The sequence below is a fragment of the Hermetia illucens genome, chromosome 1 (assembly GCF_905115235.1).
Source record: "Hermetia illucens chromosome 1, iHerIll2.2.curated.20191125, whole genome shotgun sequence".
In the NCBI taxonomy this organism is placed as follows: Eukaryota; Metazoa; Arthropoda; class Insecta; order Diptera; family Stratiomyidae; genus Hermetia; species Hermetia illucens.
Window position 1 is genome coordinate 40,209,049 of NC_051849.1, and position 23,557 is coordinate 40,232,605.

A 23,557-nucleotide genomic window follows, 5' to 3' on the forward strand; every position below is an offset into this window, starting at 1 on the left:
AATGAATCGCCGCTAAATTTCACCAAGTTAATTTCCGTCTTAAGTGTGTAAGGTCCCTAGATAAGCGAACTGGCCTCCTTGCCTGAAATTGCATTTGCCCATCGTGGTATTTGCTCCAGGGGTAATTTTCTGGATTTGGTTTTCGACTCTTTGACCCTGAGTGTTGTTATTTCACTCTAACATTTGTCGCACCAATTATTGACCCAGCTATAATATGTATATCATCTGCGTCACCAATTGTGCCGATTTTACGAGCAGCAATAAAGGATGTCAATTGCCCCTTAAAATCACTTTCCTGACGACGGGACGTTTTCGAACACCCGGTTAAAAGAGTAGGGACCAAATCATCTTGTTTCAATCCTGACTCCATTAGTCAGCTATCTTGCTTCTTACTTATTCCCGAACTATCTCTCGAACTATCTCGATAGATACCAGATGATCGGACTTATTAAAGAAAGGAGTGGTAGTCGTTTGCCGAGAATATTCATTAACCAACCAACAATATAGAAAGCGTATGTAAAAGAGTGTCGAAAAAACCGAGTGAATTTTAAATTAAAAAATTAAGCTGCAAAATGATTTATAGGTTGGAAAGTTAACAAAAATAATGAAAAGTGAGAATTTTCCCATTTTTGGAGGCCAATATCTCCATAATTATATACAATTTGTGAGAAAAGAGTAAATTTCGTGACCCCTTGTAAGGGGAAAGGAGTTGCAAAAAGTAGGTGGTCGGAGAGCCGGGAAATTTATCGAAGTGTGGGAAAAATTTCTGAAAAGTTTGAAGTTAATATCTCCGTTATTTGTCAAACGCAAAGGAAAGGAGCGAATTTCGTAATAGAAAAAAATTTTTTTTGCTGTTTATAGTATACGGGTTGGTAGTTGATAATGGGTGGATAAAAATTTCTAGCAACAACCAAAAGGTCAAACTGTTAATACATCAAATGGCAAGATCAAAAAGATAACTCAGAAAATTTTTTATTAAACACTGTTTATTCGAACAGCAAACTCTTTCGGTATTCCAAGGCGTAATAGTTCTAATTTCGTCAATTTACATAAATTAGGAGCATAATAACTAATGGCATCCCAGCAAATCTCACTAAGTTTCGGTATCCTTACCCACATTTTCATTAAATCATTTGTCCTAGACCACGAGCGTCCGTTCACCTGTATCCCTCCGAATATATACATACACGAATTGTTTGTAATACATGCGTCATGGAAAAATAGGGGTCGAGGCAATCGAGCAGCTTTCATTAAAGTCCACTTTAATGTTTTTATGTTCAATTTCCAAATATCGGTGAAATACAGATTCTCTCCACACCCGCCGGCTATAATGGCTTCAGTGCCATTTTCAGTTTCGTACTGAATGCAAGAGTGACAGCGTCGCGGCGCAGGATAACCATATGGTCGTCCAGCATGTTCGTCGGGCTTCGTTTGGACGTGCGTCCAACTACAGGAAACTAAGTTGAAAACAGGAATTTGTTCTAAATCGAATACTGAATTCGATGTTCCGCCACCTAAAACGTACAAGAGTCCGTCACAATGAACTACTCCGTGTCTGTAGCGTCCGCTCGGATCGTCTTGGATGTTGCCTTTCGATGTGTACATGCATTTCCAGTCTTTGTGAACTAAGTCCAAACGATGAACATCACATGAGTAGTCAAACCCTGTTGTCCCTCCTATTGAGTATAGAAAGTTGTCGGCTATTGTTACTGCTTGCCCGTACTGAGCTTTTGGATGTTCTCCGGTTGCCTCTAGTTCTACGATACTCGGTTCCACAGCACTTGTTTGAAATACATAGCATTTGTTTGATGATGATTCGCCAAAAGGGAAGCCCGTGCCGCCGTGGATCTAAAAAAAAGTCAGATAACCTTGTATTTATATCTTTAAAAGAAAAATATGATAAAGAAATGAATGAAATGATGGTTAAACTTCATCGTTGTGACCTCTATGTGGGACATAGTCATTGCTGCTGGGATTCGGCAAATTCTTTGACGACACTTTTCACAGTCAATATTGTTTTCAAAATTTTTCGTTTTCCTTTTTTATTTTGAAGCTAAAGTACGAAATCAAAATAAAAAATGTATCCAGTTGTTGTTATTATACATAGGGTTGTATTTGATGTTGAATCTGCCCTTTTTTGAGATTGGATCCAACTTCTTCTTTTTCTTTAGCCTTTGTCCCGTTCAGAAGTGGGGTTGGTACATCGTGATCGCGCCTTTCTTCAACGCCATTTGCTTGGCCTGGTTACAGTCGCGAGACTTTCAAATCACCATCCAGCGTATCAAGCCATTGTTGGTTCGGCCGGCGTTCTGGGCGTTTGCTATCGACTTTAATGTTCAGACCAATTTTGGCAAAGATAATTCACTTATCCTTACCGCAAATTACGTGATCATACCATCGAAGACGTCTCTCTCTCTCTTAATTTTTCCACGATCGATGGAACTCTTTATCGACCGCGGATATCCTTATTTCGGCTGTGATCAAGACGTGTTACACCACTAGTCCAATGCAACATCTTGGTCTGAATTATAGTCAGACTCCGTTCATTGTCTTTTATAATCGAGCAATACTCCATAGAGGACAACAGGGCGGACGACACTGTGGTAAATTTTAGATTTGAGACGTTCGTTGTTACGTCGATCACAAAGAACACCAATGTGGAATGCGACTTCATCCATGTTGCGTTAATGTGTGAAGCAATTCAATAACGCAGTTCCCATTGGCAGATAGCATTGATTCAAGATATTTAAATCGATGAGTTCTGGGCAGGTCACCGCCACTGACAATGAGGATGTTTCATGAGGATCGGTCGATAAAAGTTCTGTTTTATTCAAATACCGTGCTGCATGAGGTGATCATTCTATTTTTGGACAAGTTGCTCAAGATTAGCTTTGCTATGAAGACATTATCTGCATAAAGTAATGTATAGGTCGCTGGACGTTGGATGTCGCCTGTCCATAAGAAGAACAAATAGAAGTGATGAGAGGACACACTTCTCCTGCGTTTTTGATCAAACCGTGTAACCGAAGAAGAAAGCGTAAATGTAGTTTTGTTCATAATACATGTGGTTACAGTGTAGAAATGACGGGATCGGTTGAAAAACAGGATTCTGGCAGCTTTTAAAAATTAGGTATAGCCCTCATTTTTAAGGTTTTGTTTGTAAAACAAAACCTTATTAAAATCGGTTTACTGTCTGTCTGTCTGTCCGTCACACGCATTTTTCCCGGAGACGGTTGTAGCGATTGACACCAAATTTGGTAGAAAGGTGGGAAATGTGAACGCTCACGCATACAGTGAGTTACATCCTCTTACGACGAATTTAAGGGGGGCTCCCCATACATGCAAAAGGGGGCCGGAAATTTTTTTTTCATCAAATATAGTCATGTGGGGTATCAAATTAAAGGTCTCGGTTAGTACTTTTCGAAGCCGGTATTAGTTTTGACTTTTGCTGAAAAGGGGGGAGTGCGGGGGGTCGAAAGTGGTCATTTTTTTAACGAACCCATTCTCAGGAACTACCAAACCGAAAAATCTGGAAAAAATCAGGGGGCTGCCACTATATGGTGCCTAGGCTCCGAAATACCCTCCATATCGATATCTGTTCAAATAAAGTTAATAATAGTATATTACTATAATTTTTAGTAATTGACAGGAAAACCCCCCTTAAGTTCACCGTAGAATCACAAAATTTTGCAGGAATGTAGGCTACAGTATAGATCATGATCCTGCCAAATTTGGTGAAAATCGCACTATTACTAACAAAGTTATACTAGGTCAAATCTGCGCTCCTCTGCAAATTCAAGACTATGAATGTCAATATCACTTGAAAGTGGCTATTTTCACATAATATATGCATATTTTACGTGCTACATGCTAATGGGACAAATGCACACCCAAATCTCATTATAAAAGAAATATACAAAACCTTTCATACCTGAAGCGTCTAGCTTCCGGTTTTCCGACTTGTTTTACCTAAAATTGCGAAGGGCTGACAACTACTTGCAAACTCTCTCTCTAATGCGATATACGATTGTGATGCTCTTTAACCCGGACTGCACCTTCGCAGTCAGAACTATCACTGTGTTGACCAGAGTACAAAGGCACAGTGTCATAAGAGGGTGAGGAATACTCTCTAGAGTTTCACTGTCGCAATTCACTTAGGTCCCGAGCGTCTAGTTTGAGCGTGGGCAGCAGGTTCCTGCACTGGCTGTCCATATCCTCACTCAGAACGAAATCTTAGTGGCCGCCTGGCTGTCGGTCAGAATGACTATGTTATGCTTGGGGCTCGGATTATGCCCCAACTATCGACAGGCTTCCAGTATTGCTAATACCTCCGTATGGAGTACACTTTGCGTATCCTGAAACATCGTACGGCTTTGCTACATTGCCTTTATCCCAGAAAACCTTGCACGAATTCTACAGGACCATGTTTGATCTCTCGGTAAAAAATAATATGTCATAGCCACATCGCTACATTGCATTGAAAAGAAGGAAATATTATAACTTGATTCATCAATTAATAATTCAAAACCTCTTTGGTTGAATGTAAAATTCATTGACGTTCAGCAGGTAGCGCTTGATATTTAATTTTCAATTCCAGAAGGTGCCTACCTTGTTCACGTGAGGATAGTGTCGAACGCTTTACAATAACTACTCAAGAAAATATATCCGGGTTAGTGGTTAGAGCCAATGTTGATCACAGTGTAGCGTACGATCTTGAAATGAAATGCTCTAAAGCGTTTGAATTAGGAGCGACAAGACCTTTTGCATTAGGAGAAAAATACGACGAGATGAAGGAACGACCATGGCTATTGTCGTATTAGCACCCAATCTAGATCAGACTTCTCAGCTAGCTTAGATACCCAAGCATCCCATGATTAAAGTTTTCGCCCTTAAACAATAACGGCTTTAAGCTTCAAGCAGGAAATGAATAGATAAAACTTTTCTTAAGTATTTGGGTAGATATGGGTAGAAAATTCTACGAAACTGCGCACACATTCCAAACCTCATCTTTCTAAGTTACCAACTTTGTGATTCATTTCCGTACCGAATTACTGACAAAACAAAGAAAATATTCCATATAAACATGGAACTGCTCTATAGAAAAATCTACTTAAAATTCAGGAGAAGCAAACTTACCACCAAAATATTGCCATGAATTGTAGCCGTACAGGATGCCACTTCTTTCGGCATATCGTCTGCTCCAGGTGCAATCACCAGTGTCCATCGTTTTGAGAAAATATTATACTTCCACAGTTCCTGAAACAGATTGCCAGCGTCCGCTGTGTCCTCTGATCCAGGACTATAGCCACCGAAGCAGAAAATATCCGACTCATTGCAGGCTATCCGATGACCACTCCTGGGATCTGGAAGACTCGCCGCCGACTCCTCGATCGATTTCTTCTTCAACTTCTTCAGTTCGTACGGGCGAAATTGGTAAACAACGTTGTGTCGCGACATTCCAGGTAGAGGCATTCTTTTGGTTAGAAACGAGAGAGAGCAAGTTTTTGCATTGGGACTACACGAGAATATTTGAAAATACAAACTTGTGAAATTTAGCTTGTTTCGCGGCAGGTGGATGAAGTTAGCATAGTCTACTAGGCTCAGCAGGCAGTCGGCGAGGACATGACTTTTGACAAGTTTTTAATTCAAAATTCCTGGCGACGACGTCGAGAATAACATATTTCAGACACCTGGCGGCTACAGCTGATAATACAGAGTCGTGCGCTTTTATTTTTCTATGAGGGGCATTCGCAATAGTGTATTACTGTCAGTTCTACATTCAATTTGCTCACGATTCGAAACTGAAAATTTTTTCGTTGCTAAAAAGAATTTTATGTACTATATTTAATTCTGCCGAGCAAATCAGAAAATTTTTATGGAGTTTTCACTGAACTAATTATGGCTTTCGCGAAAAATCGAAAAAATCTGTGAGAGTCGATGTATTTTAACTTACAACAATATAATCAGTCGGTCGACATACTAGGAAAAACACAAGATTTTGCTATCATTAACTTTTAATAAAATTGAGAGAATAGCAAACATTATATGTGATTGCCAGTCATTGCATTCTGGACTTGAAGAGCATGTGTTCATTTGAGAGACTGTGGATCACTCACAGAACTTCCGTAGCCCTGTTTATTGGTCCATACCTAAAATGTTGAATCAAATTGTAGAAAATTTAGATAAATATTTCCAAAGTATGGCCGAAAGGCAGAGCATTGTGCATGCTATTTAGAACATGTTCCTACAAACACCCTAATTTGTTCTATTGCAGTGGTGGTAACAAAGCAATCCACGCATAATATTTTCTTTATAATTTGTTCTTCTGCCACCACTTGCAATTTCAGGTCGCCACATCAATGAAAAAAATGGCCACATTTCAATGAATAAGCCGAGTTCAGGTCAAAGGATTCCAATTCGTGATGAACAGTTCAAAGCCAACAATTAACTGTTAGGGGTTAAATAAAGGATTGCCGTTGGTAGAATTACAATTTAGAATTCGAATTATATTTAAGTTGTTCCACGTAGATGAAAGGTTCGAGATTCGTGTAGATTATCTAGCCCCTATATCTCCCACCATTTCTCCAACGTGATACAAGGAATATAGCCGACAGATTCTAAGGCCACATACGGAGCTTTAAAACATTGTATGTCTCCTATTTTGTAGAGTGTAAACCATAGTTTTCTTGCCCTGAAGCGAAGCTTGGAGCCCGAATTGGAAATCATCATTGGAAACATCCTGCAGCATGCCGAGGATGCCGGGCATGAGTTTTGCGGGTGTTACCAATAAGAGGATTCAGCGAGTCATAAACAGCTTGAAGAACTGGAGAGGCCTTGGTCAGGATCAGGTGCAGAAATTCTGATATAAAAGTGCCGATTGACATATAGCATAAATGAGGTCATAAGTCGGTTGGAGGAATCTTCACGCGTCTTCACTGCAGAGACTAGTCACATTATCACTAAAAAGGACACGGTGCGGGATCGCGCAGAGACAAGATCGGTTACTTGCTTATCAACTCTTTACAAGTTGATATCGTCCGTTATTAGTAGAAGGATCAATGCGCACCTCAAGACTAGCAATATTCTGTCCGAGGAACAGAATGGAGTGCCGAATTCGATCAAGGGGTTGGAAAGAGCGGTTCATTATCGACTCGGTAGTTGTAGAACAGGCAACTAGATGCCAAAGAAACTTGTCGCAATTAATAGCAACAGCTATTAATAAGTGAAACTATCTCTCCCTTTCAACTTGTCGTTGCGATCATCTGAGAGTTCCAATGCCTCAAATCCCATCCGCATGCGGAGAGACACATTCGAGGGGAATTCATTGGATCCTCTTTGGCTTTGTGTGGCACTGAACCCACTTTCATAGGAATCAAGTGTGGCCTACGTGCTAAGTGGAAGCTGAGACACGATGCTTTTAAATGACATCAAGTTCCATGCTAGTATTAACGACTATCTTAGAAGTCTGTTGCGAATAGTAGATATGTGTATTCGTGATATTTGGATGAAATTGATCCTGTTCAGGTTATCATGAGCCACAAGTCAGGCATACCAATGGTGACTTCCACATCCAAATTATGACCAAGGCAGACTTGTACAAGTACCTAGGAATTATGCAAGAGACCCATTCTTGAGTTGTTAATCTGAAGGATGATCTATTGACCAAATTCCTGCGACGTGTGGATGTACTAAAAAAATAAACGCATTGAATGTGTTCGCTATTCATTCACTGGCATATGCATTCGGAATATTGCCGTGGGCGAAACCCCATCTGAAATACGTCCAGCGACGGATACGGATGCATCACCCTAATTCCAAGGCTCTTTGCTAAGACGTGGGGATTTATGTGTTCATTTCATGAAGGTGAGGTCGTCACCCGTGGTTATAAAAGGCTGATATAAAAAGAGCGGATGGAGTATGATCAGTGCAGAATGTATGGGTCGGCATTAAAGACGTTAAACCATACCATTTCTGATTGAACTGTAATGGCACCGGTGCAATACACGGACAGGCATAATACTGTATGTAAGATGATTCATCAGAAACTTGTATTCAAGCATGCACTGATCATGGCAACATATCCGGTTTAACGATATAAAACGCAAATAGTACTCGATAGTTCCGCTTACGACATGCATTGTTAGTTGATAAGACGGGTCATTCGGCGTTTATTATTGATGTTGCTGTCCCCCCATAACAATTACATTAGCCGAAAATGCGTGTAGACGAAAGTGAACTATGATCCATTGGCTAGGGAAATCAAAGAAATTTGGCGTCTTGAGCGGGTTCCTATAATATTGTTAGCTACAGATATTATACCTAAATCCTTCACGGCTTCCCTGAATGGGGACTGGATGGGATCGTCACACAGTCTGCTCGGCACTTAGTGGTAATGTTAGTTAGTTAGGATATAGTATGCACATTTGTCTATATATATATTTCCACCTAAAAGATACATTGATTGGAAGTACGTTTGTCTTAGATAAATTCCTTCACTCTAGGAAAAACAGCAACAGATCAGATTTTCTCTCTGCGGCAAACGATGGAAAAACTGTTTGAATATGGACGTCTGTTGCACCATCTTTTCATCGACTTTAAATCCGCCTATGATAGCATAGCCAGGGTAAAACTGTACACGGCCATGAGAGAATTTGATAAGACTCACTAGGCTGACCCTGACCAATGTGCGAGGCCAGATAAAAGCAGCAGAATCACTCTCAAGACCATTCGACATCAACAACGGTCTTCTTCAAGGGGATGCCCTATCATGTGCGAGGGGTATGATTCTCTTTAAGTCCACCCAACTACTGGTCTATGCTGACGATATCGAAATCATGGGAAGAACCACCCGAGACGTACAAACTGCCTTTATCCAGATCGAGCAGACGGCGCGAGATCTTGGGCTGGACATCAATGTAGGCAAGACAAAATATATAGTGGCAACGTCAGCACCAAAAACCAACCAACCAACAGCATCAAACTGCACTGGTGAAACAGGAAGAATAAGATTAGGAGACTACAACTTTGAGACCGTTGATAGTTTCTCCTATCTACGGTCGAAAATCACAACCGATAACAGCTACGATGATGAAATCCGCCCACGCTTGTTGGCAGCCAACAGAGCCTATTTCAGCTTACAAAAATTGTTCCGCTCGAAACGCCTCACCATAGGGTCAAAGCTCTTACTGTACTTACTGTACAAGACCATGATTTTGCCAGTCCTCATTTATTCCTCTGAGACTTGGGTTCTTAGCAAGAAAAATTGCGAACTTTTGGCCGCGTTTGAGAGAAGGATCCTCCGAAGAATTTTTGGCCGCCGACATGAGGATGGACGATTCCGTAGTCTACATAACGACGAAATCTATGAGCGTTACCATGACCGTCAGGTTGTGGATAAAATCCGGCTCAATAGGTTACGGTGGGCGGGTCACTTAATCCGTATAGATGAGGATGATCCAGCCCGGAAAGTCTATAAGGGCAATATATATGGTAGAAACAGAAGGCGAGGCAGACCCTGCCTAAGACGGAGCGATGGCGTAGGTCAGGACGCCAGACAGCTTTTAGGGATATCGAATTGGTGTACCTCGGCGCAAAACCGGGATGTCTGGAGTTCCGTATTAAGGCAGGCCTAGACCGGGTACCGGTTGTTGCGCCGTTGATGATGGTGATGAATTCCTTCTTGAAATGAAACTTCATTGTTATACTATACCTCGGTGTCAATAATTTGGGATATCGCTTAGAAAGAATATCAATCATCTTTCTATTTAGGTGACTCTCCACTTTCCTGATATCCGCAGACATTTTGAAAATCTTCCTCTTGCTGAAAGTGGTCAATCCCAGGAGAACCTTCAGGGACACTGTTGCGCATACTCTCAGTTATATACATATAAGCCAGCCTTTGAGATTAAAAAACCAAAAAATGACTGACGGTTTCGCCCAGGGCAGAGGCAACTCATCAGGCGCTGCCTCACCTCTGCCCTGGGAGCAGCGTCAGCGAAAGTGCCAACAGGTGGAAAAACGCTCTCTTTTTATCATCGCAAAAACACCATAAGGTTGTGGATTATATTGGACTAAAACGCCAGTTGTTGTTTGCTCCTCATTTGGTCCGGTTCACCATCATGTGGATGTGGACTTAGGATCCCGCAAATCCTAAACAATCAGCCTTTGAGATTTGTGCAACTCGTTGGCTGTTGTCTGCCCAAGCCAGACATTTCTATTACAGTATATTCTGAGTAGTGCTTCCAAGGGACACCTCCATTTCTTTCCTGTTATCAACCTGCAACTCATTAAAAAGCATCAGGGTAGCTTTTGGTCTAATATATTCCCAATATATTAGAATTCTGTTTCCAGTTGATCCTCTATGCCGTGTTGGCTAATGGCTCAAGAGATTAATCTTGCACTTTCGATTCAGAAGGTGGCGGTTCAAATCGCACTGGTGGAGTGGAATTTGCATCGTGATTTGACGTCGGATACCCGTCGACTCAGCTGTGAATGAGTACCGGAATCAAATCGGGGTAATAATCTCGGGCGAGCGCAATGCTGACCACATTATCTCCTATAGGGTAATGTAATCCTATAGTGCCCCGTTACGGTCTTGAATGGAGTGCTCCAACACACTCCAAGGCCCTGATCCAATTGGATTGTTGCGCCAAAGATTTCTATTATTATTGTTTTTTTGTACCAATTACTAGCAGCGTTCAACCCAATTGGATTAATCCTCATTCTGACCCTTACAGGTTAATACAATATCGTCAGCGTAACATCGGTCTTTTATTTCAGTATATGCTAGCTCTCGCAGCAGTTCGCCAACTACTATACTCTACATTAGCGGTGCTAATACCCCACGTCCACCCCGTGGGCAGCATTGAGTTGACATATTGATAATAAAATTGCTACCTGTTGGATCATGTACTTGCCTCTTCTCTAACTGGTTGCGCATCCACTTCTGGATCGGCAGTTCAAGGCGTTTCGCAAACACAAACCAGAACCCGTAAATGTTAACCGTTGGAGAACTTGCAATATGGAGGATGCTATTGGCAGCAATCGGGTTACAGGTGCAATAAGAAGAAAATGCGCAATCATTTACAAGCATATGCGTTTATTAAAACATAAAACAAATAATTAATTCAAAATGTGTTGCTTTTTCGAGTGCAAATTCAACATTCCCAGTTTCGATACTCAGTGCCATCGGGCGGTTTCGCATCCACTTTTCCTTTGGCCACTTCCTGCCAATTCGTGCTCAATACCGTGCCCCCAGATTCCGAGAATGACTTGTTCATGGCGCGGCGCACTTCATCCGAACTCTCGCTGTAAATCTTCTGGAAGAGATTTTGCAAGGCCTCTTCTTCCTTGGCCTCCTCCGTCTCAGCCGAAGCAATTTCTTTTGCGATTTTGTCCCAGTTGTGCGTACCGAAAGTGGGAACAGGCACCGCTTTCTTTGTTTCTTCGGGGGCCTTCCTCTCTAGTGTCGGCCAACGTTCACTTGTCACCTTGCTTAGGGCAATTTCAATCTTTGTCGGGGTTGCTCTATGAGAGGACTTCTCGACGATTATGGGGTGGTATAAATGAATTTCAAGGTGGCAGTTATCTGCGGTAACAGTAAGTTTGTCGGTCTCGATATTCACATTGTAGTTGTGTTCCTTAGCGTTTTTCAGCATAACACTTACGACGACGTTGGAATCTGTCTGGTAAAAGTCGTAGCGGACCGACATTGCGCTGGAAAACAGAACGGTTGTGACTCACAATAACAAAAATCACCTTCCTTGACAGTCTTCTTGTCTCACAATAGAAATGTATGTCAAGTTTCTTGTTTTCGCCAAGAAAGGAATCGGGCAACTGATTTCTGAACGTTTCCTATCTGAGATCATGTTTGAGCAATAGAGTGAGATAGTGTTCTCAGTGTGGGTTTTGGAGAGATTGCAAATGGAATTATATGTTTTCTGAAGTATGTCAGTTTCTAATATATCTTTGGAAAGTTTAAACTCAAAGCTTTATGTGCGTGGGACATTTTGTTAAACCGACCCAATTTTTTCGTTTAGTGGAAGGAAATTTCGTAATTCGATTTCACCCGACTGTTTTCCAGTTGCTCAATATAGATCAAACGTCAGGCAGTCTGGCCCATCCACACAAAGTGCACAATCTATGACAAGGCTGATGTCGTCGAGCACTGTATTGATTTTAAAGGTTTTTTCTTTCACCTGAACATGGATTTGCGGTGATGAAGAGTGTCGAAGTTTAGAGCTCGTACGGTTGCCTGATCAAGTGTTTTAACGTCGCGTATTTATTGGAATTTGTGTAAGAAACAAGTAAGGTGTTATGGTGCTGTCCGCAGTGTTGTTCATTTGCTGAAAATCATGTAAACATTCAAAGGACATTCGAGACAGAAAAGACATTCAACAAAGCGAGCACTTTGTACGCAGTGTGTGTGATATGCATAATGTGGATAGTGTGGAAAGTTAGTTAAAGGAGAAGTAGAACGTCAGTCCAGTCGTTTCGTCACTTGATGGCTGCCTAGAAACACGCGAATAGTGCGACCAACGATTCGCAGATACTCGCCAATCAGCTGCAACGTCTAGAAAGCCCCTGAAAACACAAGTACGAGCAGTAGCACCCGCAAAATGTCAACCGATAAAATCAAGGTAGCGGTTAGGGTTCGTCCCTTCAACCGAAGAGGTAGGTATTGCGCCTATGCGCCACCACCCCTTGAGTGGTGGCGACAAATCATTTTCTGTGTTTTGGTTTCGATCAAGTGAATGTCATGTGATATGAGTAATGCGGAAAGAAACACGAATTGAGGATGACGTTACCCGCGAAAGTAGAGCCAATGACAGAGACGGTAAACCTGCTTTTGAGACCATGCAGCGAAAATCTCAGGTGTTGCACCTACTTCCGCACATTTTGCTCGCCGTGCGCGAATCCGATGATTAATGGATGGCCGAAAGCGAGTTCAATTGCTAAACACAATCAACAATGAGCGCGGGCTCCGAAAGGCGCTGATCATGCCCCACAAAAGTGCTCAATGGAGCTGCATTCGGGCTGGCTGCTCGGGCGGCTAGAGAGGGGACACAATGAATTATGGAATAAGTGAATCTTTTGCGAGACAATCTAGAAGCATCTCCTATTGGTATTATGCTGCAACCATTCAGACTAGCATCTTTTTTGTCAAACTCTACATTGAGAAAGTCAATTGTGGCTTGACTTCCCATTGCTCATAGAAAGCGAGTAATTTGCTTCCGACAAATTCACCTTCTTTTCATCCAAAGAAATTTTCTAGAGCAATTACTGGTTGGGTCCATTCTGTCTAAGACTTCATGCGAAAAAAACTTTGAGATGAAGGTTCCCCTGATAACCAAACTCGAGATTACTTTCTTTGATAGAATACGAAGGAAAATCTACAACAATCCATGACACGTTTAGGACTTTGCTATGAGTACGACTCATTAGGTCCCAGCGGAAATCGGGTAGGCGACGGCCTGTCTGCCACAGCGACAGCATTTTCATAATAAACCAGGGCCTAATACACTTTTGTTTCCGTTTTACATTCATAAGACTTTCAACATTGTCCGCTCGACACTCAGCCGTTTACTTGCATAAGCCCCGATCTCGCAAACTGAATGCAATTTCGCTCTGAATGGGTAGCCATAATTCCTCCTCCATATTTAATCATGATCCGAAAAATTACTTTTGCACACAAAAATGTGTCTACATCGCACTCAACGAATTGTTCATCTACGAAACTGAGCATTTGGGGAAAGCGGATTGTTAGCAACGCAATCGTTTTGCAAGATAATAACTCACTTTTATGATGACCTAATTACGTGCGCTACAAATATTAATCAGACAAAAAACTCAAAATATAATTGAGCAGGTGAATGAGTAATGTTTTTGCTTTTACCGTTCCAAGAAAGCGGGTTAGGTCTTCCGTGCCAGAAGTCCTTGCCAGTTGAGTGAGCCTGCAATGAGTTCATCGACATTCTGTGAGTTGCACAATCGCATGTCGGTCTGCTGAGGAGTGCGTATTGCGTTGGGCAAAGTAAGAATTTGCGTTTTTAAGAATGTTCTGGGCAATACCCGCGAATTTCGTTTGATTTGGTACAAATGCTGATTTGATCCATGGCAGTTAGAATTCAATTCATAATTAGATTCAAATTGGTAATGGATTTCCCCTAGAATAGTGTTTGTTCTTGACGTTGTCGGTAAATTGCAAGGGGAAATTGCGTGTCCAGAATGGAATATCGCAAGTGAGAACAGGAGAGTCAATAATCTATCTCCAGCGTAATTTCATTTTTATTTGGAAGGTTCCTGAAATAATTGCTGTCAAAATGTCGTTTCAGTTTGTATGGTATCTAGGCTATAGTCAATTATTTCTAAATTTAGGGAGGTTGCAAATAAGATTCTTATCTAGAGTCATGCCGAAATCTTAGCGCCCCAACATGACCCATGGAACCGCCCAACAGGAGCGAATTACGAAGTGCGACATATTCATATTTGAATTTCAGCCAGTAAAAACATTGTAACATTGGAAAATGCCTATTAACTTAGAAACAGCTTAAAAATTGGGTAAGTGCTGAATTGCAGGACGATTGACAATTGATTCGAGTAGTTTCGTTTTGCCCAGGGGATCACTATAACCTGCAGAATAAAAACAAGTCGGGAAACCGGAAGCTTCACGCTTCAGGTATAAAAGGTTTTGTGTTTCCCTATGTGAGGAGTATAACGTAGTTCTCCATTGGCTTATAGCATTGACCCGAGATATTGAAATCGCTCAGTTCTGGGCAGGCTACTGCCATTGCTAGAACTGAGCGATTTAAATATCTCGAAGGGCAGGTTACTGCCATTGCCAGAACTCAGCGATATAAATATGTCGAGTCAATGCTATCCGCCAATGAAGAACTGCGTAATGAAATTGTTTCACGCATTAATGCAACCTGGATGAAGTGGCATTCCCCAACTGGTGTTCTTTGTGATCGACGTATCAGCGCACGTTCGAAATCTAAAATTTACTGCAATGTCGTCCGTCTGCCGCTCTCTATAGTTCTGAGTGTTGGCCGACTATAAAGGACAATGGACGGTGTCTTGCGGTAATGGGGACGAAGATGTTGCATTGCACTAGTAGCGTGACACGTTTTGATTACGTCTGAAATGAGACTATCCGCGATCGATATGGGTTTGCATCGATCGTGGAAAAACTGCAAGAGAGGCGTTTTCGATGGTGTGGTCACGTAATTCACGCTAACGAGAATTCAACAATCAGTATTGGTCAGAACATCGAAAGCAATGGTAAGCAACCAAAAAGCCGGCCAAAAAAAATGGTGACTTGATACGCTGGATGGGGATTTAATGGTCTCGCGATTACATCCTGATCAGGCATTTGATAAAATAAAATGACGAAACCGATCACCACGAGCCGACCCCGCTTGTAAACTGGAGGCCGAAGAAAAAGAAAAAGATGTGAGGAGCGACGAGTGCACGACAGCTCCGTGTAATATAGTTAAAAATTCCATTGCCCTCTATTTTCTAGAAAGCGATTTAAATAAATCTTTTGATGGAAAGCCCTGTGTTGATAATGGTCAACTTCATACGCTTCACGCTCTCAGTTTAATATTATTAGCAAATGCCAACAATTTAACCAACATCAAATATAAAAAAAAAAGGGCTGGGGAGAATTAGATTCTTCTTGAATGGAATTTTAATATTTCACTGGAATTTCAATTATTCTCGTTAATTATGCCGTCAGCATCTTATTTGTATGGCTTAGGATGCTGATAATTAGCACGAAATTGATAAGTTTGAATTTCTATAACTTTGACACTAACAGTTGGATTTTCACGGAACTGCATGTGTATGCACGAGATTGTCCTCTATGTCGGTGCAAAATTTGGTACACCTAGGATGAACTTAAGGGGAGCTTTTTAGTCAATTTCTAAAAATTAATAATATACTATTAGTAAATTTATTTGAGCAGATACCGGAATGGGACATCCCTCGAGGATTAGATTTCACATAAGTGTTTTACATAAAGCCTTAAAAACGGCTGCAGATAAATAGATTCTTCATAAATGTGACTTTAATATTCCACGCGAATGTCAATTATTCCGGATAATCATGACGTCAGCATCTGATTTGCATGGCTTTGGAAGCAGTAAACTCGTGCGAAATTGCGAAGTTTGAACTGCTATAACTTTGGCGTTAATTGCCTGATTTCCACGAAATTTAGCACATATATACGAAATATTGTCCCCTATGCTGGTACAAAATTCGGAAGTCCTAGGATGAATTTAAGGGGGGTTTTCATTAAATTTCTAAAAAGTAGTAATATACTATTAGTAAGTTTATTTGAGCAGATATCGGAATGGGACATATTTTGAGGCCTAGATTTCATCTAGGCGCACCACCCTGATTTTTTTCGGATTTTTGGGTTGGGTAGTTTCCGAAAATGAATCCTGTCTCACTTCAAATGCGTACATTTTGACTCCTTACTCACGCACTTTGCAATTTATGCCAAAACTAATGTCAGTTTCGGAAAGTACAAATCGAGACCTTTCATTTGATACCCTACACAACTATATCCGGTGAAAAAAATTTTTGAATCCCCCATTTGCAAGTATGGGGAGCCCCCCCCTTTAAACTCCACCTAAATTTATGCCACTCGCTGTATGCGTGGGATTTCATAGTTCCCATCTGTCCACCAAATTTTGTTTGGATCGGTTTAGCCGTTTTGGAGAAAAATGCGTGTGACAGACAGACAGACAGACAGACATTGAATCGATTTTTGAATAACGTTTTGTTTTACACAAAACCTTAAAAATGATGTTGCTTATAACAAAAACTGCCTACTTTGCTTACCATAGACATTCTCGCCCATATATTGAATCGAGTCAGGTTTTGGGTAGTTGAAATTACTCGCCCTTTTTATTTGCTTTTGAAGATTTGGAGAAAGAATTTTGTCATTTTGGACTTGGAGAAATTGTCTAACGATCAAGGGCTCCTCATCGGAAAAGCACTTCCTGAAATTGGGTGACTTGTCTGCACAGCAATTGCCGACAACTTTGGATGCGTAGTTCGGTGTTTTTGTCATTGAGTAGCGGGCTTTCTAGGGTTTCAACGACTTAAGTTTAAATACTTTGTGATCACTTTTCTTATAAAATGAAAGGAACGGTCCTTGGCGTTGTCTTGTTTCTTAAATCGCTTAATAGCTTCCTGTACAACAGATTTGTTTAAAGACAATATATTTTGTTCACTGTTTTGTTTTCATTTAATATATGATTGTTAGTGTTCCCAAACTGGGTCATAGCTAATGTTGACTTTTTACTACCAAAGGTGTAGTACCTTTTGAAGTTCATCAGTAGATTACAACTTTTTCTCATTTTTTAGTGCTTTTCATATTAAATTGGCACTTTTCAGTACTTTTCAACAGAAACCTTGAGAAAGCTAATATTTGGGAACCGAAAAGTTGAACTGGCAATGTTACGCTACCTGTCGTCACTTTTTGGTCAAAATTCCCCTAAAATCCCGAAAACAAAGTAGCGGTTTCGGTGAATAGAGTCATATCATAAAAGGTACACAGGACCACACGCTCTGAAGGCTAACTGTTCGGAAACAACGACATCATTCGTAATTGACATAAAACTCTGTTCAAAAGCGCCATGACTTTGGAAGAAAATGTTGCGACATGGGCGGGTGGACAGGTCGACTTTTGAAGCACATGCAGAGTATTGTTGGGTAGCGAAATTTAATAGCCGCCTGGTAGGAAGAAAATCGCTAATCGAGAAGACAGTGTGCTATAAAAAGTATTCAGTTCTGCCTTCTGGTAAATGTAAAGACAAACTGTTTGTGTTTTGCCGATAAGCCATTACCGAGTTTAAAACTTCAATGTACTGTGCTACAATTTGTTGCAAAACTCCAGCTAAAGATAGAACAACCCTTAGTACACTTCTTTTTATATGCCTTCCCAATCAGTAAACCTTAAAGTGGTTGAACATCTGTATCACTTGACGCAATTGATGCATTGTTGTCTTATATGAAAATTTGGTTGATTTTCAATTAGAATCGGTTCATTTTTCGTATTCCGTTATTCCGTTATTCCGATAACACTGGTCAGAGTACGTCAACCATTCCTATGCGCCATCCTTGACAGTTTGTTGGGCAGCTTGTACTGCTCCTCCAGCAATAAACTCGATAAGAGAGGAAGTAGATGTCACCAGTATAGCCGAGCGAGTGTTGAAGAAGTTGTTGGGCTAGTTTTCATTCGACAGGGAGCAGAAAAGATAAAAATCCGCAAGATCTGGAAAATATGATGGATGATAAAGAATCTTCCCTACGAGCTCTTATAATGTTTCTTTGATCACTTGTATATCACAAGACGTAGGGTTGTCGGGAAGCAATATAGTTTGACCTTGTCGGTTTGATCTCTTCATTAACACGGTGCAACCGGGCAATGTATAGCTCCTTTTTTACCTGACTGTTCCTTTCAATCATCTCCTAATGCAATATACACTTCTGGTTCCACTAAGCGCATCCGTTCTTTTCTTTGCCTCATATTGACGAATAGGCAGAATTCTCATCCCCATCACAATACGGTGCAAGGAATATTGTTTACGAGTTGCTCCGTGAGGGCAAGATGTTGAGGGGTAATTTGAAGGCGCCTTCCTTTGTTTTTTCGTCGAGCTCATGAGGAACTCATGTTTCCAATTTTTCGGTAAAATCTCATTGAATGAAGATGGTTAAGCGCTGTTATATGATCACAGCCCTTTTTTTCAGCCATCACCTGTTTGACGGAAGTCCTCCTTCAAAGATGCTTTGAGACGACCTTCATCGAATTCTGAAGGTCGTATCGTCAGAGTCAAAGTTGCAATTTTTAAGGTTTTGTGTGCTGTGTGTGTCTGTCTGTCTGTCACACCTGAATTACTCGGAAACGGCTGAAGTTGTTGTGACGAAATTTGGTGAAAACGTGTATTTTGTCAGTCCCTTTACGTCCAACGATAGGGTGGAACATAGGGGAGTGAGGGCTCAAAATGTGAGCCCCAAAAAGTGTAACAGGTCTCGTCCTCAGAACCTATCCAAGCGAAAAATTTGGAGAAAAACCACGATAGTGCATCTATATGGATCTAGTCTTCAAAATAAATCCCACTCCGATATCTGCTTAAATAAAGTTAATAATGGCATTTTGCTAGGTTTTTAGGAATTTATTCGAAAATCCTTCTTAAATCCATCCTAGAAGTGCAAAATTGGGTACCTCTATAAGCAGTACACAATTTTGGGAGTTTAAAAGAAATCCAACTATTACTAACAAAGCCATGGAAGGCCAAAATTTGTAATGGAGAAAAGTTTATTGAACATTTCTCACACAATCTGAAAACAAAATCCTTTATATCTGAGGCGCCCAGCTGCCAGTTTTCCGATTTGTTGAAATTTGTTAACCATTTTCGTGTTGTTGACGTACTCATCATGCCATCCTCGCAAACGTCGCAAATGTTCCAAGCAACTACATCAGCGTATGTCGTAGATGCTGGTTTTTGTCCCTGGATGCTCTATTTCTTAGCCTAAAATATAACGAAAAAAATAACGTAAAAAATTACGAATAGCTTTTCCGAAAACAAAAAAACAACGAAACATTGTTTTAAAATGAAAATACACAAATTGTTACGAACCTAGTGACCTACAAACCCAATATGCTATTATAGCAAACTACAAAAGAATAAGAAATGTAACCACAAAGCAACAAGAACTATTTATTATAATATTTGAAATGGAACGACAATTTTGCCGCCTTTCATTATTCAACCTGTTTCTAATATTAGATTGAACCAGACCAAATGTAGGAAAAAAAATTTTTTATATAGGTCCAAACGACTTTCAGTAACTGGGCATGATTGTTTGCGCGACGCAGTACTATACTTCCTCAACGAACGATCATTAACGACAATTTACGGGAATCCCAGAAATAAAATGGTTTTTCTTGGAGATCAGACGATTCTGAAGGAATTCGTGTCTTTTTGCCGTCTGAGGCAGAATAAAGTCAAACTTACTGGTAGTCCGCGAGTTTGGTTCTGAAAATCCTTGCTCGCAAGTGATAACAACAACAACAAGGTTGCTTGTTGATGATTTTATCCATAATTTCGTACAACCGACTTTCCCGCTCCGCGGCAGCTACCTTGCATATAACGTCGACTTGAGTGTTTCTATTGTAAACAATAATAGGTTCCGTAGAGAGTTGGCAGTTAATAAAGTTAAAATCTACCATTTATCTCTAAATTGAGATGATTTTGCTATATATGTAAATAAAAAAAATCATGTCTATTTTTTTTTTTAAATTATAAAAATCTGTCAAACAAAAAAAAAGTCATAAAAACAAAAGAATCATGATTTTTATCAATCCTGTGACAAAAGTGATATCACATTACCATCAACGAGCGCGATCCAAACAACAAAACATCTAATGATGTTATTCTTATGATAAGTAATATTTTGAAATTTAATGACGGTGTGGTATCACATCACTAAACATCACCGAGAAATGCTGTAATGTACCGTCCGAAACATCAGGCTGTTCTACCTAGTACAAGTGGTGGCGGGAGTTGTTGAGTGCCGATGCGATTATGATTTCCTCTTCTCTTTGTTGGCTTTTGCCTGGAAAACTAATTTTGAGCCTTTTTTGTGATGCTTACTTTTAACTTTGGGGTTGCTTCGCTTTGCCAACACCCAATGCCGAGCGAGGCAATAGAAAGAAAGTGGGTATATGTCGGTGCCCCGGTGTGATAATATACAACAAAATATCACTGACTAATATTGCAATGTGTTCGATAGATCACACCAGCCTTAGTGCAGGACGACTGCGACTGAATTTGTATAAGTTGGCTGTTCGTTGGCAAAAATCATGATACCATGCAAAAATATCTTATAATAATATGTGAAAAGATCTTGCTTTTTTCTTCTCTTGTATAAACGAAAGTTCATCTCCATTGATTAGCACTGTGCTATTTACATATTTTATAATTAGGGCAATAAGAACGTACCTTAAAGTTGCCGTAACGCGCTGGTTCCATTCAGGCGTCCGGAGTAGAATAACACAGTGCCGCAAAACGGAGAGGAATGCTCTCTGGATTCCCATCACCTCATCTCGCTTGACCTGGGAATGTCCCAATATGTAGTTTTGGAATTCTTGCACCAATTAGAGAAAGCGAATATTCTGGACATTCGAGGACACATTACGCACATTTCAAAAACCAATTCATGCTAGTTTACAATAGCCAAAGGTCGTCTGTGCTTATCCGGGGATGGGATAAGTCTTCCTTACTAAGGAAATTTGAGAATTTGTAGGTTCTGTTCTTTTCTATTCCTATTAGTGGCAAGCAAGGAGTACTTTTAGTGAATTCGTAATCCTCAACTCAAAGGGGAGTCACTACCTCACTGGGGCATAAGATACATCAAATTAATGGTGAATACTATTTATAAGACCCCACATACTCCCTGCAACGCATGGGTATTGCTTAGTTATTCATAATAATCCTTTTCTCGAATCAAGGCTTGGAATCGTCTTTGGCGGGGTTCCAATAAGAAAGCAGTCATTTTAAATTGGACTGGTCAAAAACTGGAAACTAGGCACTTCAGTTATGAACTCGATTTGCCCCTTTCATATTAGCAAATTTAGGTATTTGCATGCAATTGGTGGTGCTCATCTCAAGACCGGAATGTCCGTATTCCTTATTAAGGTAGGGCTAGACCCGATACCGGTTCATGATGGTGATGAATTTTACAAATACAACTCTTCCATGTGTAAGCAGAATTTGATTGGGATCTGCACACATATTTCATCCAATGCTAGCTTTAGGTTTCTGACTTAATTCGGCTTGTTAATGGATGTTTCCAATTCAGTTCCAGAGGCGCGCTTGTAATTTTACACTTGATCCACCTCAACACTTTCGTTCAGGTCAGGTTTTAAAAGACAGGTGTTAAGTAGTTTGGTTGGGGATTCCGATAATATTTTCTAATTTTTCCAAGCGCCTAGAGTGTTTGTCCTCAAAATGTGTCGGAGCAATTCTAGATAGTTCATGTCAACTTTGTATTTTTAGTTGACTACATGTGCTACTACCGATGGTCGGTGGATACCTATCGGATTTGATGACGGAGGACCATTGAAAAATACAGCGTGCTCAGCAATAACTGTTATTACCGGAAGATCTAGCTAAACCAATGAAAGAATAGGCAGCAACATTAATCGTTTGTGGTGTAATTAGGAGTAATTAATTTAACCATATATAAAACCTTAAAGTAAATCTCTGGAGTTAGTAGCAAATATAATAAGTGGGGGAATAGGTGGCTTCCGAAATACAAGTATATACGCAAGAACACTTCATTGTAGTGGGAAAGCCACTGCTTTTTCAATAAAAATCAAGAAGTCAAGTCAAAAAATCGGAAAACCAAAACGATCATCAGATGGTTATAAATTATGTTGAAGTTGGTTCTACACATACAGGATACGACCTCGGGCGGTTTTTTCGAAACTGACTTTAAAAATAATCGTTGAGGCAGCAATCCATATTGGATCAGGGCCTTGAAGTGTGTTAGAGAACTTCATTGAAGACCGTAACGGTAGACTGCAGTACACTGTAGGAGACAATGTGGTCAGCATTGCGCTCGCACGTGATTATTTCCCTGATTTGACTTAGGTACTCATTCACAGCTGAGTCGACTGGTATCTGACATTTAGTCACGATAACAAACTGATTTTAGCATTCCTTTTATTGTACGTATCTAAAAGATGTACCATAGATACTTGCGATCGCAATACAATTCGAGTCGATGATCGTTGCAACAAGCGAAGATTATTGGATTTTGCTGACTTAGTGGGCTATTTGAGGCCTTGGAGTTAATATTGTATATTAGCCACGATACTTCGAAGATGCCTCTCCCTTTTTCCTAAGATGTCCTCTCTCTTCGACGAGACTCCCCAAAGTTGACAGTACAGATATCATGAGGAATAATAATTAATGATATTATTTAGCGACAAACAAATTATTTTCAAAGAGAATAAAATATCCTATATACCTTAAGCCATCAAGGTAGTATTTTTTACTTCATTGTGAGAAGTACATCTGCAAAAATCAAATTATATTTAATTCATATTTAGTTTATACGTCGCGGACATGTTTATATGGGAGCACACCATTTTGATTTCTGCATTTAATGTAAATGAACTGAAAGAATTTCTTCTAATTTAAACCAAATAATAATAAATTTGTCTGATTCCTTGTCGTCCTCTTTCTAGTTCACTGAGATTTTGCATTCCAATGAAACTAAGCATTATCTTGCGACGGAGCTTCTTTAATCGGTCACTGTACTGTGTGTATACCCAGAACAGATATCTTCAGAGATAAGCGTGCAGTACGTAGATTGTAAAGTGAATATAATGATAGTTCTTCGACGGCAATTTACCCCGATATCCACTGCAATAGCAGCTTAACTTTATGCAGAGGACAGGATCTTTTATGCTACATGTGTAAAATCTTATCGTTCGGATATTTGAGACAACGAAGTTATCTGAAACTATACATTTTAG

General features: G+C 40.3%; 3 protein-coding genes across 9 annotated transcripts in view; 1 reads left to right on the top strand and 2 right to left on the bottom strand.

Annotated features, from left to right (window-relative positions):
* Positions 1–956: 956 nt before the first annotated feature.
* On the bottom strand, positions 957–5,716 carry LOC119661106 (kelch domain-containing protein 10 homolog). Its single transcript, XM_038070302.1, has 3 exons — positions 5,544–5,716; positions 5,137–5,473; positions 957–1,848 (listed from the first exon to the last, which is right to left on the bottom strand). The coding sequence occupies exons 2-3, from the start codon at positions 5,470–5,472 to the stop codon at positions 976–978; spliced, it is 1,209 nt and encodes a 402-aa protein (XP_037926230.1). The 5' UTR covers position 5,473; positions 5,544–5,716; the 3' UTR covers positions 957–975.
* A 5,362-nt stretch (positions 5,717–11,078) lies between these two features.
* LOC119661107 (protein SGT1 homolog) lies at positions 11,079–11,839 on the bottom strand. The gene has a single exon (XM_038070303.1). The coding sequence runs from the start codon at positions 11,709–11,711 to the stop codon at positions 11,157–11,159; it is 555 nt and encodes a 184-aa protein (XP_037926231.1). The 5' UTR covers positions 11,712–11,839; the 3' UTR covers positions 11,079–11,156.
* Positions 11,840–12,124: 285 nt separating this feature from the next.
* The window catches only part of LOC119661105 (kinesin-like protein KIF13B), a 44,880-nt gene continuing 33,447 nt past the window's right edge, over positions 12,125–23,557 (top strand). For 5 of the 7 annotated variants that reach the window (XM_038070294.1, XM_038070296.1, XM_038070300.1 and 2 more), the window contains exon 1: positions 12,125–12,672. In XM_038070294.1, the coding sequence (XP_037926222.1) occupies positions 12,618–12,672 (55 nt within the window). In that variant the 5' untranslated portion in view covers positions 12,125–12,617. The remainder of the gene's footprint in view (positions 12,673–23,557) is intronic. The other 2 variants (XM_038070301.1, XM_038070297.1) reach the window with 2 other exon arrangements.